Genomic DNA, 18,432 nt, shown 5'->3' on the forward strand with positions numbered 1-18,432 from the left:
TGCATGTCTATTTCTGTGCACACGTGCATGTGTGTTTTTCTGTGTGCATGCGCATACATTTTTGTGCATGCATATCTGCATGCACACATAGCCTTGCGCGCGTGGTTTGCGTGTGTTTCTGCACATGCATTTTTGCACGCGCATCACTGCAGCAAGACAGAGGACTGTATAACCCTACTCACTGCTTTTTTCCGCCCACCATTTAACCATTTTAATTTTAACTGCTGTGCTGGGACAGCAATGCCCATGTGCCATACCACCAGAGAGTGAAAAAAAACATCTTCCCGTTTAAAACAAAGCTTCAAACCTTGCACCCAAGCAAGAGGGAGGCCAGGAGAAAGCTGCAGCCCTTTTTATTTCAACGCCACCGCTGAAGGCACTTGCAGGGTTGGGGAGAGGGATTTGGGGAGGAGGAAGGAGCAACATGGGTGCTGAAGCCACTTCAGGGCACCATGTGCCACCATTTGAAGGCGAAGGGCTTACGGCGGACGTTGGTGCCGCAGTGAACCTCCCCGGAGAGGACGTGGTAGGAGAAATAGTCGTCGATGAAGGTGCAGGTGAGGCCCAGGGGCTCTAGCAGCGCCCGCACCCGCTCCTCCAGGCAGCACTGCCCACCCACCAGTGGTCCAAAGGGTTTGGGGATGCCGAGGTGTCTGCCCAGCACCAGCATGTTCACCTGCAGCACAGGGATGCTGGTAAGAGTGCAAATCCCACCCCAAAAATTCACATCCCTCCGGGGGGAGGATGCTGAGCGTTACCATGTCGGGGAAGAAGGCTTCGGCTCCGGTGGCCACGTTGCCTCGGAAAAGCTGGGGGATGTCGAGGATGTCCGACTCGGCCAGCCCCAGCGCCCGCTTTAGGATGTCCCGGTTCCAGTTGATGCAGCTCTGATGGGAGGGAGGGGAGAGGGGGATGGAAGGATGGACGGACAGATGGAGGGAGGAATGGGTGGCTGGATGGAGGGACAGAAGGATGGAGAGATGGAGGGATGGGTAGACAGATGGAGGGACAAAGGGATGGAGAGAGGGAGGGAGAGAGGAAGGGGTGGGTGGAGGAATGGACAAAGGGATAGAGGGGTGGACAGAAGAATGGGTGGACAAATGGAGGGACAGAGGGACGGAGGAATGGGTGTCTGGATGGAAGGACAGAAGGATGGAGAGATGGAGGGACAGGTAGACGGATGGAGAGAGGGAAGGAGGGAGGGGTGGGTGGAGGAATGGACAAAGGGATAGAGGGATGGACAGAAGGATGGGTGGACAAATGGAGGGACAGAGGGACAGAGGAATGGGGGGGGATGGAGGGACAGAGAGGGGGGTGAACAGAGAGAGGGAGGGAAGAATGGAGGGATGGACAGAGGGATGGAAGGACATAAAGGAGGGATGGAAGGGAGCCCCCTGCTCCCCTTCCTCACCTGGACGTAATTATTGAATTTCCGGAGACCTTCATTAGCCAGAATCTCGTTGATCGTCGGCTTGGACACCTCCTTTAGTCCTGTAGCACAGATAACCGGGCAGGAATTCTTCCCCCAATGCATTTGGGATGAGAATCCCAGGTCTGAGCCAGGAGCTCCCCTCTTTCAGGGGTCACTGGCAGCAAGCTCCATCCCAACCCAGGAAATCAAATCTGTGCAGCTTTTTAATTAATTCTGCTTAATTCTGCCCCCCGTCCTCGCTGCTGGCAGCATTTTCCAGCCATTAGCTGGGTTTTGTGGTGTTGTGCATTCACCTGCCCCATTGCATTTTGCAGGAAAAAGGGAAAATGAACCTATCAAGCCCCGTTTTTCGTCCTCCCCCCTACCCTCAAACATCACCGCCTCGCCAAATCCCTCCTCTTGCTTCTCCTTGAGGAGCTGGTAGCAGGCACTGGGACTGGCCAGGAGAAGCCGAAAACCCTGGGGAGGGAAAAAAGGGATGATTTGGGGGGGGGGGGGTGTATAAGGTTGCACCCCACTTTTTTTCTGCCCCTGGGACTCATTACCTTCCGATCGGGCGCGGGAACAAAGCTGAGAAACTCATCTACGTGGCCGACGTGGAGCCAGTCCGAAAACAGCTCCACCGGTGCCTGCACTTGTTGGGCAACAAGAAAATCCTTGACAGCTTTTGCCATCCGTCGGCCGCCGAATCTGTGAGGGGCACAAGGGGGAAGCTGCCATTTTGGGGTGCCCAAGGTGATGCTCTACTTCCAACCAACCTCAAATGCTGCATAAAAATCCTTTTGTGTTTTTTTTTTTTTTCCAGTGCTCTGACCCCTCCAACCTGCATCTCACCTGGGGAAGCTGCTGCCGATCAGGATACGGCCCAAGGGGTACTCCTTGCCCTGCACTGTCACAGGGGGGCTCACCTCCAAATTACCAAAGGAATCGAGGCTGGAAGCACCCTCTGGTGCTTGCCGGGCCACATAACCAAAATCGGGGCCCTGGATGGGGTAAAAAAAGGCAATAATGGTTTAAAAAAAGGCGATAATGGTTTAAAAAAAGCCATAAGCACCCAAAGTGCAGCACTCCCAAATCACCCTCCATGCTGGCTCTTCCCTTCCCAAAAAAGCAAGAAAAAAATAGATTTATTCTATTTTTTTTATGGGTTTGCAAAGCTTTATGCCTTGCTGGGGGAGGGAGGAGGAAGGAGTCAGGTACCAGGATGCTCTTGACGGGGAAATCCTTCAGCCCCCGATCACGGGGTGAGTCGAAGACGACGGGGAAGGTCTTGTGGGGGGCTTGCACGTAGCCAAATTCAACCTCGTCCTGCAGAAGGGATGGAAAAGATGGGGGGAAGCTCCCCTGGAGCTTCTGCAGTGAGGATGGGGCTGGGCATCATCCTGCACCCACCTGGATCCAGCGGTCCTGGCGGTTCTCCAGCAGCGGGCAGATGGTGAGAGGGCATTTGGTTTTCTCAGCCATGGCACCCACGGCCGCCACAAAATCCTCATTGTTGTCCACGCTGGGAAGAAAAATGGGATATGGGAGTTGATCCAGCACCGGGCGGGATGCAGCTGCCCACCCAGCACCTACCTGCAGACGAAGACCTCCAAAGGCGCTGCCGTGTTGGGGGTCATGATCCACGGAGCCACGCGGAAAACCACCGTGTCAGTGAAAATCGGAGTCTCCAGCAAACCCTGGGATGGTGGGGGGACAGCATTTGAGCTCTGCTCCCCCCCGTTATGGCTCACCCTGACCCCCCACACAGCTGGTACCTTCTCGGGGCTCTCCAGCAACGTGACGTGGAAAGCCACCAGCCCCGAAAAGCCGACGTCGGGGAAGGCGAGCCCTTCCACATAGAAGATGCTCTCCTCCTGATGCCGGCTGGGTTTGACGGTGTAGGCAAGCTTCGAGCCCCCCAGCACGTGCTTGTACTCCTCCAGTGCGATGCTGTCTGTGGGTGCAAGCACCGTGCAACCCCCTTAAACAGCCAACCCCTTTTCTGCAGTGTTTCAGCTCTATTTTTTTGCTAAACCCTTGCAAAAAAGGCATACTTGATCCCGTGGAGCATGCACGGGTGGAGGAAAATCACCCGGTGCATCAGATAAACGCCCCACCATGGGATGTAGGTTGGGTGCTGCAGAAGTGGTACTGGCTCTGCTGCAAGCGTTTTGCTTGAACCCCGATAATTTGGGGTGTCTCCCCCCCCCCAAACCCCAGCGTTGGGCACTCACTACCACCGTAGAAAACGCCAACTTTATCGGCGTCACTGAAGTCCACGTGGAGGAGAAGGCGGTGGCCGGTGAAGATGGTGCGGGGACCTCGGGTCCGCAGCACCATCTGCGACATGTCCTTCAGGTCTGGGGGGGAAAAGGGCTGTAAGAAAGGAAAATCTGGAGGGAAAAACATAGGAAAAATGGGGTTTCTTGTATGGGATGTGCCAGTACCAGCGTAGGAGCGAATAGCAGTGTCCTGGTTATCCAGTGTCTCAGCTTTGGGATCATCGCGGTCGCAGTTTACCAGCAGGATGGCCCCGTGTCCGTCGGGGCCCCACGTCCATGTCGCCTGAGGGGAGGGAATGAAGCAGGGCTGGGGGTGTCAGACATCACCCCCCCGCACATCCCACGGTTGTCTCAGGGGGCTCCCGCCACCGCCTTTATACCTTATCCAGCAGCGTCCTGCTCACCGCCCCGCTGCGGCCGGCATCGGTGTCCAGCGAGACCTCTGCGGGGAGAAGGATGCTGGGGGGTGCATCCCCACTGGCGCCACAGTTTGGGGGTTCCCCCCCCTCCACTTACCCACGCAGGTGAGGTACAGCATGGCTCTGCCCACGGGCACCCCGCCGGCCTCCCTGAAATAAGAAATCCTGACCTGCAACAAGGAGTGGGTGCTCGCCACCGTGCAAAGAAGGGCTGGATCCTGCTGGCACACCAGCACCCACCTTTTCATCGCCCACGTCCTTGCTGGGAGCATCCATGGCCAGCAGCACCTCGGTGCCGGCGGCCAGGGGCCAGCGGCACACGCTGGAGGGCAACTTGACGCTCTGTGTCTCGTGCACCACGTAGAGCTTCACGCCCGGCGTCCCCTGCACGTGGAAGGCGACGGCATCTTTGGGTGCAGATCTGAGGAGGGGGGGAGGAAAGCCCGGTGAGAGCCCCGGGTGGGGGGCATTGCTGGAATAATACAGTGTGCGTACATCCGCAGGTGATGCAAATCCTGCCACATACAAGAAATCTTGCAATATGCAAGGAATCCTGCAATGTGCAATTGCAACAAGTCGTGGAATATGCAATTGCAATAAATCCTACAATATGCAACAAATCCTGCGATTTTCAATTGCAACAAGTCGTGCAAAACACAATGAATCCTACAGAATACAATTGCAGTAAGTCCTTCAATATGCAACACATCCTGCAATATGCAATTGCAACAAGTCCTTCAATATACAACAAAACCTGCAGTATGCAATTGCATCAAGTCCTTCAATATGCAACAAATCCTACAAAACACGATTACAACAAATCCTGCAAAAGGTAATTGCAACAAATCCCACAAAAGGCGATTACAACAAATCCTAACAGAGGCAACAAATCCTGCAAAAGGCAATGGCAACAAATCCTGCATTATTAATTGCAACAAACCTTGTGATATGCACAAAACCTTGCAATATCGAATTGCATCAAATGAGGCAAAATGCAACAAGTCCGACAATATTAATTGCAATAAACCCTGCAAAACACAACAAGTCCTGAAAAATGCAATTGCAACAAATCCTGCAATATTCCATTGCAGCAAACCCCTGGAGTTGTTTAGGGGTTTTTTTTGGCATGGGGCTTCCCAAATATTAGCATTTCACCCCGCAGCAGTGCCAGTGGTGAGCCCTGACCAGTTGCATCCCCTTAAGAGCGAAGCAAAGCTGCAGCGGTCGGGCAAGCTGCAGCTCGCATCACTCCACCCCAGTGCAAAAAGCCAGAGGCGATGGGCCAAGGAGCACAAATCCTGACCTGCAAGGAGGGAAACATGGATTTGTCCCCAGGGTGAAGCGGAAAAACACACCCTGAGGCCAGCGGGAGAGGATGGGATGCTGTCAGCAGTGATGGTCCAGTGGGTTTGGATGCATTAAGGAAAATAAAACCCCAAGCTACTGCTTGAGCTGGGCTTTAAGGAAGCGAAAAGCAAAACCTGCTGCTGAAAAGCAATTGAACTTGCGCTGGGGCCAGCAAAGCAGCTCAAACACCCGGTGCCAGGAGGTGACGCCCCGGCCAGCAGCACCGCAGAGGTTTCACTCTCCGCATTCCACCAAAACAGAGATATATTTCCATTTTGGAGGAGGATGCAGCAGTGCCCAGCTGGGATATGAAACTCAGCCTGGGCTGTCACTTAAAGCTCCTGGGGGGGGCTTTTTGCACCCCCAAAACTGCAAAATCTCCCTTGGAGGGGTCACCACCCAGCCGCTGCATCGCAATTTGGAGCATCTCCTTCCTCGCGAGGCTCAGCATCCCCTGGGAAAACCACCCCAAGCAACAGCATCACCCCCACCCCACCCCGAGCTATTTTTATCAGCTTGATTAATGGGATAAAAGTAAAAAAAAAAAAGCTGATTTTATTTTTTCCCCCAGCGTCGTGGCCGCTTACCCGCAGACATCCAGGGAGAGCTCGGTGCCCAGCACGCAGACGGTGCTGGTGGGACGCTGGGTGGAGAGCTGGACGCGGCGCTGCTGGGCCATGCTGGCGGGCCCCAGGGGCACCCTTGGGTGCTGTGACGGGTGGCACAAGGGGATTTATAAAGCCTGGCTGCTGGGAGGGGATTAACCAAAGCCTGGCTTAATCCCACCTCCGAGCTGGGTGTGCGCGGTGCCCGGCCGTGCTTCCTGGCAATGGAGCATGAATCAGTGCGGGGGGAAAAGCACCCCAAGACACCCACGAGGGTTTTTTTTTTTTTTTTATCTTTTTAAGGAGCTCGGGGGTGGGTTTTTTCGTCCCCTCTTAGCACAAAGAGTTGCTGATGTGACTGGCCACCCTTAAACCCACGCTGTAAAATATTCAGCGTGACACCGGAGCTGAGCTGGGGCCATGCCAGCGCCGGGCTCGGAGGGGTTTTATTTCTCCTCCTAAAGGGTTTTATTTGCCTAGCTGGAAAAAGTGGCTTTAATTCTTATTTTAAGGGGGGGTGGGGGTCCAAACTGGGTGCTTGCCCCATCACCTGGGTGCTGCATGGGTCGGAGGGTTGATATGTCACCCTGACAGCAGACCCCGTCACAGCTTTAATTGTCTTTGTTTTAATTAAATCCTTGTCTCAAGCGTGGGAGAGCCCTTTGCCGATGCAGCTGTCCCCCCACCAACTCCCTGCGGTGTCATGCGCCGCTGGAATTTAATATCGCTCCTCGGGGCTGGAGAAACTCAGCAGAGCTGTAACTGCTGGGAAAAGGGGGTTTCTGGGGTTAGAAATCATCTTTTTTGGTTAAAAAAAAGGGGGGAGGGTGCCAAGCAGGATGCGCGACCCTTTTGGGGAGCATCCCCCCCGATTCTCCAGCACCACTTGCAAACACGGCCTTGCAGCAGTTTGTACTGGAGGTGTAGTTAGGCTTTCACACCTCTAAAAGTATTTCTAGAAGAACAAATTGCCCCCAAAAAGTGGTTTTAGCCCCATAATAGCTCCCGGGGTTCCACAGGGCTAAGCAATGCCCAGGGCAGGGGACCAGTTTCAGTTCCTGGTGCTGGTTTCTGCTGAATGAGGGCAGCACAGGCAGGAGAGACAGGCAAGGGTGCCACCTCAGCACGGGGAAATGCCATGCTTTGTTTGCACTGAAAAGAGGGAGAGAAAGAACGGCCTGGGTGGCTGCAAAGGGAAAAGGAAATCTTTTTGTTGGGGAAGGTGTAAAACGATTTGCAGGAGGACTGGGCTCTGCTTCCATGCCATGTTGGGGTGAAGTGCTGGTCTCCCCAATGGGAAGTGGTTTTTCGGCTGATATAGGGAATTTGGGAGGGTGATTATTAACTACAAAGCTGGGCTAAGGGACTTTAAGAGCCTTTAGCAGTGGGATGGGGTCTCAAACCCCCAAAGCAGCCCCCTTACCTGCTGATTCGCATGCACCACACTCCCAAAGACACCATGTGTTGTCCCCATCCCATAAAACCACCATTCCCATAACAAAGCTGTGTGCTTAAAAAAAGGTTTTGAATGATATTTTCAACCCAACAGCAGAGGAAGAAAGGATGTGAGACAGGGAAGAGCTGCGCCCTCAGTATTAATGCAGCTTTATTGGCGAAACCCTTTGTTTTGATGCATCTTCTGATGCACACAATGCACCTTCATCCTCCAGTTGCAGGACCTGGGTCCGTCCCCAGGTGCTTCAGGGCACCATGTGCCACCATTTGAAGGCGAAGGGCTTACGGCGGACGTTGGTGCCGCAGTGGACATCGCCGGAGAGGACGTGGTAGGAGAAATAGTCATCAATGAAGGTGCAGGTGAGGCCCAGGGGCTCCAGCAGTGCCCGCACCCGCTCCTCCAGGCAGCACTGCCCACCCACAAGTGGTCCAAAGGGTTTGGGGATGCCAAGGTGTCTGCCCAGTACCAGCATGTTCACCTGCAGCCAGAACAAAAATCAGTGTTTTCCCCCCAAAAGGTGTGTTTGCATCAGGTGTGGATGGAAAAAGGGGGGTCAGAGGGGAGGAGGGGCTGGGGGTCTCACCATGTCCGGGAAGAGGGCATCTGCACGGGAGCCCTTCAGGATGAAGAGCTGAGGGATGTCAATGATGTCCTGCTCGCTCAGGCCTAACTCCTGCTTCAGGAGGTCGCGGTTCCAGTCGATGCAGCGCTGCGGAGAGGGGGGACCTGGAATTGCCACCCTTGGCCATCCCAGCGCCCCACATCCCATACACAGACCCCTGTGTGCCCTGTTGCATCCTGCCTGGATCCTCACCTGCTCTGCTGCATCCTGCCCAGATCCTCACCCACTCTGTTGCATCCCATCCTACTCCACCCCTCTGAGCAACCTCCTGAACCCATCCCCAACCCAAGCAACCTCTTTCCTTCAGTTTTGACATCTCTGCAGTTATCTCCCAGCGGGACAATGGGCTGGGGTGACCCAGCACCCATGGAGGTCTGGCTCCTTCATGGGTGCTCTTCTTGCCTGCCTGCTTTCATACTATGCAGTGCAAATCATGCCACGGTTTCTTGCTCTTCCCCAGGATCTCTAAAATTGTTCTCCGCACCCAGAAATCAGCCAGCAGCAACATGCAAGTGAGGAGAGCAAATCCACCCAAATCCATGGTTGCAAAGACCCACCTGCACGTGCCTGTTGTCATTCTTCAATGACTCATCTGCCAGGATCTCATCGATGCTTCTCCTCTCAGTGCCCTTCAGCCCTGCGTGGTGAGTGACGGGAGCAGAGTGGTAAGAGACACTGGTAAGGGATGCCAGTGATCCCCACCATGCCACAGGGATGCCCTCGCCCACTCCCTTACCGACGAGCTGCGTAGCTTCACCATGGCCCTGCCTCTGCTTCTCCTTGAAGAGCTTGTAGCAGGCATTGGGGCTGGCTAAGAGGAGCCGGAAACCCTGCAGGAGAGAGCCGGGGGGTCACGCTTTGTTGTTGATGGGATATTTTATCCCGCCATCCTGCTGAGCAACACTGTGATGACTCTAAACCCAGGCCCGGGTGTTGCAGGGTGCACGGGATGCTACCCAGAGACTTGCCCTTTTCCAGGAAGCCACCCCAAAAGAAGGTGCATTACCCAGCCCCCCTGGGGAGGATGAGCAATTGCAAAAAGGGCTTTTTTTTACATTTGCAGAAGACAACCTGTGCAGGAACAGGAATGGCTCCAGGGATCGGTACCTTCCTATCATAAGCGGGGACGAAGGTGAGGAATTCATCCACGTGGCCTACGCTCAGCCACTCTGAGTAAATCTCCACCGGTGCCTGCACTTTCTGGGCGTAAAGAAAATCCCTGACAGCCTTGGACATCCGCCGGCCAGAGGTCCTGGGGAACAGAGGGAGGAGGAGAAAGCAGGTGGTCATCACACCCTTCCCCAAGATTTACCCCCATCCTTCCCCTGAACATCATGTCAAGGGGCAAAGACGCATCCCCACATCCCATTTTTATGGGAACACCAGGAAGAGGCTGGAAATAGCCCGAGCAATATATTAATATATATAATATAGAAATATATCTAGATATTCTATGTTAATATATATTAATATAGATATATTATAACTTAATATCTCTATTACATATTATTATACCTATATTATATATTGATATATATCTAGGCTGTATATATCTACAGGCAATTGTGCATTATATCCCCCATTCTGCTTGGGACCTTTGTGTTTAATTTCCCCCACCCTTGTGAATCTCAAATCACTCCTTATGCAGTGCTTTGCGCTGGGGTGAAGTTTTCTTAGACAGACAGCAGCAGGCTGGGAAAACGTTAATTAAACTTCTGGTAATAAGGGATAATTACGGTCCCGGCGAGGCTGGGAAAATGCCATTTACCCACTGCTGTAACCGAAGCAAGCCCCCTGGCTTACAGCGGGGGTGGGGTCAGAGCATCCCGTTTGTTATCCTGGATCAAACCCCGTCTGGATTCATCCCCGTTGTCATTTCTCTGGGAAAATAACCTCCTTTGTGGAGGATTTTGCAGGGTGCTGTTGTTCCCGCGGGGCTGCCTAGCACTGCCTGCCCAGAGCAAAACAATTTCCAGTTATTCAGGATTTTACCCTTTCCTGGATTCCCCTGCTTTTCCTTTTAATATGGGGGGGGGGGGGGGGGGGGAAGGAAATAGCCTGGATGCTTATGGCATTGTAGGATCGGAGCAAAAGCACCAGTGGTTTGGGAGGGAGTAAAAATCGGAGCGATAGCAGGATTTGGTAAGGGATGAAGGAATAACGATGTGGTTTGCATGTTAAATCTGGGATTTGATGGGAACCAGCCCCGAATTCCCATTTTTATAGAAACCAGACCCATATTTCTGCTCCGAAGGGTGCAACCCTTTCTCATGCAAGGGTTTTCAGTGCTTCCCTGCATCCTGGAGGGAGGGCTTAAGCCCCCCCTGCATCTCACCAAGGCAGGGGGCTGCCGATCAGGATCCGGCCCAGGGGATACTCCTTGCCTCGCACTGTCACCGGTGGGCTGACGTCCAGGTTGCCAAAGGAGTCAAGGCTGGAGATCACTCTCCCAGGGGGCTCACGGGTCACATAGCCGAAATCAGGGCCCTGGGGAAGAAGGGAGCAGTGACAGGGACCGGCCATGTGGGGGATTTGGGGGGAAGAAAGGGGGATGGGCAATGCAATAACGCACCAGGATCTTTTTAAAAGCAAAATCTTTCAAGCCTCTGTTCCTGGGCGAATCAAAGACAACGGGGAAGGTCTTGTGTGGTGCTTCCACATAGCCGAACTCCAGCTCGTCCTGTTGTGGGAAGAAGAAGAGGAGGAGGAGGAGGAAGAATGCTCCTGGTGGAGTGATAGCTATCTCGGCAATGCGTGCGGTGAGGGTGGAGCAGCAAATGGGGCAAACCTGGCAAAGCCCAGCTGTTGCCCTTAACACCAAGGAGGGCAGTTGCCTTCCTCTCCCGGGGAGTGGCACCCCCCCTGGCACCGCAGCGCCTGGCACAGGTCTGCCCTGGGGAAGCAACGCGTGGCCACAACAGGCAGGGAAGCAGGGCAGGGATGGCAGGGCTTGGGCACGCTGCAGGGAGCACAGGGCACATCCAGCTGGCATATGCCATGTCCTCCTGGCAATGAACTGTGGGGTCCCTCTTGCAATGGGGACCCTCTTGCAATGCCCCACAGGGTCCCTTTTGTGATGGGGTCCCTCTTGCAGTGGAGACCCTCCTGCAGTGGGATCCCTCTTGCAATGCCCATTCTGGGTCCCTGGACAACGTCCCTGTCTGTGCTGGTTGCCACCAGCAGCAGCATTTCCCTGTGCTTTAGTTCACCGTTGCCTGGTTCACCTCTTAGCATCTAGGTGCTTCCCTAAGCAATGAAGCTGATCCCTCCCAGGGGTGCCAGCAATGGAGGTGACACCCTACATGCCCCAGGAGCCTGTAAGGGACCAGGAAAGCCATGTATTACAAGCATTGATTGATGACCTGGATCCAGCGGTCACTGCGGGTTTCCACCTCCGAGCAGATGGTCAGCTTGCAGTTGGCTTTCTTCAGCAGGACCTGGAGCCCTTCCAGAAAGACTTCATTGGTGTCTGAGCCCCGCTGGATGCTGGAGGGAGAGGAAGGAGTGAAAGCTACAAGGGGTGATCACAAGAAGCCCTCTCCAACCCTGACCGTGCAGCCCATTCCTCATTCCTAAATCTGCTGGGTAATAGTCCTACATGAGGTTATACCCTGTAGAGGGTCCTCCAGCCTTTCTCTTTGGGGTTGCAATGACTGCAGCAGTGCCAGCAGGCTCCCTACCCAAACATTGCCTCCAGTATAGCACGCATAAAGCCTGGCTCACCCTATGGCTGCTACATAGTAAAGAAGGGTCAAAAACTCTTCCTTGGAAAGTCCCCCAAAGAAGGAGAGTGATGGGTTGATGTCCCTCCTACCTGCAGACAAAAACCTCCATAGGCTGCTGGGTGTTGGGCGTCATTATCCAGGGCGCCATGCGGAAAACCACCGTATCCGTGAAAATCGGGGTGCCCAGTGAATTCTGCAAGGGGCAAAAATGCCAGGGAGCAGTGGTTGAAAACCCCACCGTTGGGGGACTTTGCAGGGGATGGGGCAAACCCCACATACCTCATGGGGGACCTCCACCAAGCTGGCGCTGAAGGAAACCAGCCCAGAGAAGCCCACGTCGGGGAAAGCCAGCCCTTCAACATAGAAGATGTTTTCTCCACCACCGGCGTGGTCCAGCACGTAGGAGAGCTTGTCAGGCCCCAACACAGGTTTGTAGTGGGGGTGTGAGTCACTCCCTGGAGAAACACCGAAATACCCAACCCAAGATGGGGTGACCAACCTGTTCACCAGGCTGGAAGGAGGCACCAGCAAGGAGGTGGCTGATGCCAGCATGGTTTGCAGAGGAGCAGGTGTGCCTCTTCTCTGGGGAACACACAATTTATCTTCCTCGTACAAAGAGGACTCTATGCCCTCAGGTCCAACCCTTTCAAGGTGCGTGGCTCAAATTAAGCATCTAATGATATACTTGGGTTCCCTGACCTGATTTTCGACAGGGAGCTGCTGGGGATCCAGCTGCTGGGGTGTTCAAAGGCAAAAAGCGCTGCCTGACGAGATGGGCTGCTTTGGCAGCTGGGTCATCGCCTGGGCCGAAAAGGTGCCAGAAGCCACATAAGGGTTATCTGCCCCGTGGGAATGTCAAAATTTCAGCAAATCCACTGAGAAAAAGCCTTTTTAAATTCTTTTTCCCTTGATTTTCCCCATATAACCCATCTTCTACAACAGCAGAGGAGCTTTGGAGATAAATGAGTGTTTCCAGCAATCGGAGGTGCCCAGCCCTTAGCCACAGTGAACAAAAAAATTAGGATTCGCCCACCTCGGGTCACACACAGAAGGAAGGAAGAAATACTCACGGATAGCATGGAAAACCCGCACTTTATCCGCATCCGACTCAGGGACGTGCAGGACCACCTGGTACTCAGCAAAGATAGCGCTGGGACCTTGAGTCCGCAGCAGCATGACAGACATGTCCTGAAGGTCTACAGGGGGTGGGGGGGAAAGATGGAGAGAGCAGATGGAGGTGTTGCAAGTGGGAAACACCCCACTGAGACCTTTTGTGTCTCCTCACGCTGCAGATGACACCCTACCTGCAGTAGTCCGTATGTCCACCTGACCGCTGTCCGTGCCCCCCGCACCGGGGCTGTCCCGGTCACAGTTGACCAGCAGCACGGCACCTTGCCCATCCGGACCCCATGTCCACTTGGCCTGGAGGAGAAGCACCCAAAGGGGATGGGACCAAGACTTTCCCCATCCCAGCCTTCTCCCAGACTGGAGAAAATGCCACCACCATGGCCACGCTTGGAGGACAACCCATAACATGCAGTCAAGGCTGGTGGGAAGAAAGCAGTAATGCTTTCAAGCCACTAAATTTCCTAACCTCAGCGTTTAGTAGGGCCAGCAAGGACTATTTCAAACAAATCTTATCTTCTAACAAGCCAGAGAGTACCTACCAGGCCTCATCTGTACAACACTACAGCGTTTCTAGAAATGCATCTCATCTCGATGTACAATTTGTGCTGCTGATCAGGCAGCAGCTAATTACCTGCATGTAAGTGCTTAGGCATATGCAGATTTGTTGCCAAAGGGTTAAATCTCTTGCTGTTTGCAAAACTTACAACTGACTCATTTAGTGGCAAGTTTCAAGTCCAAAAAGGAAAAAAAGAAAGAAAAGAAAAGAAAGCTGAGTATTTTCTCCTGTATGATCCCGGGGGCTGGACTGGAGAGGCAGGAGATTTTGGCAGGCAATAAGAAAATAAAATCTTTTCCTGTTCAATTAGTAGGTTGAGAATTTGGCATGCTGTTTTCTCTAATTGAGACACCAGTGACACCACCCAAGTCCCTCTCCCTCCTGGAGATTTTCAGTGAAGAGACTGCAAATGGCTGCACCCTGCATTGACCCTCTATACACTGCCTACAGCAAACCTTCTCATTACCTTGTCCTTCCCTTTGCTCCTCACTCTGCCATTACGGTTCAAGTCCACGTCCAGGGATACATCTGAAACATCAAGACAGAAAAGGATGCCACCTGGCAGGGGAACGAGCTCTCGGTGGCATTTTGGACTTGTCCTCAGCATGGGTGACCCAACCCCAACCCCACCTTCACGCCCCAAAACTGCTCCAGACCCAACATCTCCAACAAAATGTCAATAGAAAAGTCAACCCGATGGCTTTTTCATGGCTTTCCCTCTTTGATCTCCAGCTATCTTCTCCCATATTGGTTCCTCCAGCAGGGATGTACCCACTTCATGACATATTCTGTGTTTTCACCAATTTCGTATTGACTGTAGCTTTTTTCATAAAGCTGAAACACGGTGGAGGCATGAAAGTGTTTTCACCATGGGTGAGTGGACACCTAAATAATTACTAGGCTTGATGCGGTGTTTAAGAAGGACTTTCCCTTACAGAGCTCTTCTTGGCCCAAATCTCTGCCTCTGCTGCAATAAAGTGGAGGTTTACCAGTGACCTCATCTAAACCCTACCTGAATCTGTATTAAGCCTATCTTAATACAGGAACTCCTCCAAATCAGATATACAGTGTGTGGAAAACACGGGCACTGAAGCAGAGATTGTTCTTCTCCTTGATGCAGAGAGGAGGACATGGAGAAGCTGGAAATGAAGCTCTAAATCTAAGCAAACGAAGAGCATTTGTAAGGCAAAAGCCCTGCGGACAGCAGTGGCCCTAGATGGCTCCAGCAGAGCCCATCAGTCATGGGACGTGGGAAACCATCAGCCTCTTCAGGTGCAATTTTGGGAGGCATATGCATGACTTAAGGATACAGGTCTGACTGTCATGTGAACACTTTAGAAAATCCCAAATTCACGGTAATTAATCCATCCAAGTGGAAGGCTCTGCATCCAGACTGGTTGTCTAGACTCCCTTTGTAGTCAGCAGAGGAAAATAGCCATTTCAAGGGAATGATTCATCTCATCCTAAACTTCTAAAATAGGTCAGACAACTACACTTTGGTGCCTATTCCTCTCCACTAGCTGCAACAGAGGTCAAGGAGGGGGACACTGGCCAAAGTTAGGTGAGATGGTCTCCTTTGGATCCTCTTCTGCCAATGCAATGGTCTTGGCGAGCAGAGGAGGATGCTCGGTATGCGTGTTGGGTGGGGACACGGCCCAGCCTGTGTCTTTTTTGCACCATATAAGGCAGCATAATAACATTTTAATTATTTCCCTCTTGCTTGTCAGCATCAGTCAACACCCAAACCTTCATTGCACATCACAGATGGGCAGCCCGCGCCCCCCACTTAACTTCCGTCCCATGAACCCAACTAGATCTTGGCATCAGAAAGGGTTGGCCAGGTTTGAACAAGCATTGCTGTAATACCTACCTACACAGGTGAGATACAACCAAGCCACTGAAAGCTCGTTGCCTTCCCGTCCGTAGTATGAAATCTTAACCTGTGAAGACATCACCAGATCGTGACCCAAGTCCTGTGTCCCGTCGTGCTGAGTAGGTCTTTCCACTCATTGGGTTGACCAACCAATGCTATACAACAAGCTCTTGGAGGGTTCATCCAAGCCATTCTCCATTAATCATAGTTCAGCCGAACCATTTCTGCCTGCTTAGCACAAAAACAGGCATGGAAAAAGCCGAGGTTGGAGTGGTTTTGCTGCCTGGCATGGATTTTCTGACACCAGCTTTTGCAACCACTATCTCATCTTTAGGGCACAAAATGTGATCTCCTTCTCCTTCTTAGTTTCATTTTTCATATGCAATAATTACACAATCCTGTTTAAGTTTGAGTTTTCTCCATGAAAATAAGTCTGATGTCAGCATTCCTTAGAAATGCTCGAGCCTGCCCATAATCCTCCCTTCTTTCCTAGAAAGTTCGACAGTTTTGGTGCATAAAAAGCAACTAACCTTATTGTCATTGACAGTCCTGCTGGTGACATCAATGGTCACTACAACCTCTATATCGGGATCCAGGGGCCATCTGGAGTTAATCATGGGGTTTGTCATGGGGCTGTGGATGATGTGGACCGTAACCGCGGAGGTGGCATGGACATCAAATGACGTGGCACCTTTGGGGGTAGATCTGAAACAAAGAGCAGTGTTGGGTTATAGACCAAGTTGTCCCTCCTGTTCTCCTCTGTGAAGCCAAATACTTGAACCTGGAATTAAAATCCAGCCTTAACTGGGTGGAAAGGACTCAGAAACCATCTTCAGGTGACGAAATGCGTTGTCTGAATTTTATATGTATTATCTCTGTGGCAGTGTTGAGCAAGCAGAGCTCCCACTGGAGCTTCAGCACGTCTGTCCGTGGTTAAGCCTAGATTGCAAATCGCTGAAGTTTGAGCATCAAACCTCCCTCCACAACAGCAAGAAAACCCCCAAAATTTCAGCATCCCGGAACAAAATCCCGACAAATTGCCAGGACAATTTTTGATGTCAACCATCTGGCGAGATGGTTATCACAGGACCATACCCTGACCCGAGAGATGCCCAAACTGGAGTGGAGCCTGAATCCAAGCATGGAGAACCTGCACCCCACCTGCATGACGTCCCTTGCCTTTGAAGTGCTGCCTACCTGCTCATTACAGCCCCAGCACCTCCATCCCAGGAGCACGAGTGCTCCAACCTGTCTGCCATCAGGAGCCAGCCTCCCCGGCTACACGTGAAAAGGGACAGGGTGGTAAATTTTAACAGCAAGAACAAAAAAACCAAACCACAAAACACAGATGAGATTTATTCCCAGTGTTGCTCTTGGCATGGCATCCCTGGTGCCTGCAACAGCTTGTAAGGGGAGATTAAAGTGTCATCTCACTTGTCACCCCTTGTATTTAACATCATGCAACATCATAAATCCATCTGCCCACTGTTGCACGGTATGAATTCTCAAATTTGGGTCTATTTGGCCTGATTTTACAGCTCTCACACCTCAGCATTGCCACCAGATTCCCACCGTGCTCCATTTTCTGCCCCAAAACAGCCCAAACCACAGTCAAAGCTTGACGCATCCATCACCGAGTTCCCCCCAGCCAGTGCTCTCCGGGAACAAAGTGATCCAATTTTTTTAGTTGAAAAAGCATCTGCCATCTGCTTTTTTGGACCAAAGCTCAAATTTGCTACAAAGGAGCCAAATCAGCCCATTTTGTGGCTCAGGCTCCATGTTTAAATGGGACTTAGCTTGCTTTGAGTCCAAATCCAGGAAAAAAAAATTGCTAATAGGTTTTATATATTCCCATCTAGCTGAGAGGAAAAATAATACTTTTTTAGGGCAGCTAAAGCTCAATCTGAAGCCCTTTGGGGGGACGATGGCATGTTCTGGCCCAGCTCCAACACACAACCCCAATAATTGCCCCAGATGCAAAGCTGACTGGCTTGTCCTGTAGTCTCTATCATTATAAACGTGATTTATTAAATAATGACAATGTAACAGCAGGGTAAATACAGCCTCCTATCTGGCCAATAAAGCAACCCCCATATCTAATACTGGAAAAATCTCTTTCTGTGAAATCGCCCATGCAAACCCGGTGGTGGATTTTTTCTGCCTGAGCCACACATTTTATTCTTTACCCCATTTTAGCTCTAGCCAAGTTGCTTGTCTTGAATTGCTCTTGCCTAATGTTTTCACAGCCAGAAATAGATCCCACTTAGCCAGGGTGTGCATGGGCTTTGCCTGCAAATTGTCATGGCTCAGCTACGCTTCGACGCCTCACGTTTGTGGAGCCGACATCCCTCCTTTGGGTGCAGGTCCCCGTGGGACATTGTCCCCTAAAACAGACCCAGTGGAATGTGTCCCCCATGCACTGAACAAGATTGCCAAATCCTTGGATGAACTCACGATGCAGGCTCAAAATGAGCTCTGATTTTCCCCCTAGCACCCATTTCTCCTCCAAACAAAGAGCAAAAACACTGGTGGCCTCCCCCAAAACCCATCAGCCCTATGGAAAAACAAGGGGGATACCCCAATCCCAAGCCTTACCGGCGTGTATCAAGGAAGACCTCAGTACCCAACACACAGACGCCGTAGCTGGCGTGGCTGGTGGACATCTGCACGACGTGACGTTGGGGCATGATGTGCCGGGGACAGCGGCCGCATGTGAAGGAAGCTGCTGCCTGACTTTGTAGGTAAACCAGCACGACTGGATTAAAAGGCAGGGGAGTTTAACTCCTCCTTCCCTCAATGACGAGGTTTAGCCAGGGGACCCTGCCGTCTCCACCTCCACCACCCAGCAAGCTGCCGCCCCGCTCGGGGGAGATGGAGGCGATAAGGCAGCCCCCGGGGGGGCAGGCGGCTCCAGGGAGGGGACACGAGGCAAAAGGGGCAGGACAGGGTGGGTGACACCCAGCCCTGACCTGGGATGCTTGGCAGCGAGCTCTTTCAGGGCTTAT

General features: G+C 52.4%; 2 protein-coding genes across 3 annotated transcripts; both read right to left on the bottom strand.

Moving 5' to 3' along the window:
• Nucleotides 1-337: 337 nt before the first annotated feature.
• LOC115343187 (protein-arginine deiminase type-3-like) lies at nucleotides 338-6,331 on the bottom strand. 2 transcript variants are annotated; one of them, XM_030018818.2, is made up of 16 exons: nucleotides 6,050-6,331; nucleotides 4,356-4,536; nucleotides 4,213-4,285; nucleotides 4,077-4,138; nucleotides 3,862-3,979; nucleotides 3,649-3,774; nucleotides 3,190-3,368; nucleotides 3,008-3,111; nucleotides 2,825-2,936; nucleotides 2,633-2,740; nucleotides 2,267-2,415; nucleotides 1,978-2,122; nucleotides 1,798-1,891; nucleotides 1,412-1,491; nucleotides 759-887; nucleotides 338-676 (listed from the first exon to the last, which is right to left on the bottom strand). In XM_030018818.2, exons 1-16 carry the CDS (start codon nucleotides 6,139-6,141, stop codon nucleotides 443-445), a joined length of 1,986 nt encoding a protein of 661 aa, XP_029874678.1. In that variant the 5' UTR covers nucleotides 6,142-6,331; the 3' UTR covers nucleotides 338-442. The 2 variants fall into 2 exon arrangements, with proteins under 2 accessions (XP_029874678.1, XP_029874679.1); XM_030018819.2 differs by lacking the exon at nucleotides 6,050-6,331 and having other exon boundaries at nucleotides 4,213-4,265; nucleotides 4,356-4,448.
• Nucleotides 6,332-7,656: 1,325 nt separating this feature from the next.
• LOC115342888 (protein-arginine deiminase type-1-like) lies at nucleotides 7,657-18,200 on the bottom strand. Its single transcript, XM_030018103.1, has 16 exons — nucleotides 18,023-18,200; nucleotides 15,958-16,132; nucleotides 15,425-15,494; nucleotides 14,021-14,082; nucleotides 13,175-13,292; nucleotides 12,941-13,066; nucleotides 12,150-12,325; nucleotides 11,960-12,063; nucleotides 11,508-11,631; nucleotides 10,718-10,825; nucleotides 10,481-10,632; nucleotides 9,253-9,397; nucleotides 8,882-8,975; nucleotides 8,703-8,782; nucleotides 8,107-8,232; nucleotides 7,657-8,001 (listed from the first exon to the last, which is right to left on the bottom strand). The coding sequence occupies exons 1-16, from the start codon at nucleotides 18,112-18,114 to the stop codon at nucleotides 7,768-7,770; spliced, it is 1,986 nt and encodes a 661-aa protein (XP_029873963.1). The 5' UTR covers nucleotides 18,115-18,200; the 3' UTR covers nucleotides 7,657-7,767.
• Nucleotides 18,201-18,432: the final 232 nt, after the last annotated feature.

The sequence above is a fragment of the Aquila chrysaetos genome, chromosome 6, assembly GCF_900496995.4.
Source record: "Aquila chrysaetos chrysaetos chromosome 6, bAquChr1.4, whole genome shotgun sequence".
NCBI classification, from domain to species: Eukaryota; Metazoa; Chordata; class Aves; order Accipitriformes; family Accipitridae; genus Aquila; species Aquila chrysaetos.

Coding starts and splice junctions, on each gene's coding strand:
- LOC115343187 (XM_030018818.2), bottom strand. CDS start 6,141: ATGGCCCAGCAGCGCCGCGTCCAGCTCTCCACCCAGCGTCCCACCAGC. Junction 4,286..4,355: donor AGGACGTGGGCGATGAAAAG/GTGGGTGCTGGT, acceptor TCCTTGTTGCAG/GTCAGGATTTCTTATTTCAG. Junction 3,112..3,189: donor TGCTGGAGAGCCCCGAGAAG/GTACCAGCTGTG, acceptor CCACCATCCCAG/GGTTTGCTGGAGACTCCGAT.
- LOC115342888 (XM_030018103.1), bottom strand. CDS start 18,114: ATGCCCCAACGTCACGTCGTGCAGATGTCCACCAGCCACGCCAGCTAC. Junction 14,083..15,424: donor GTTGTATCTCACCTGTGTAG/GTAGGTATTACA, acceptor TTGATGTTTCAG/ATGTATCCCTGGACGTGGAC. Junction 13,293..14,020: donor GGAGCAAAGGGAAGGACAAG/GTAATGAGAAGG, acceptor CTTCTCCTCCAG/GCCAAGTGGACATGGGGTCC.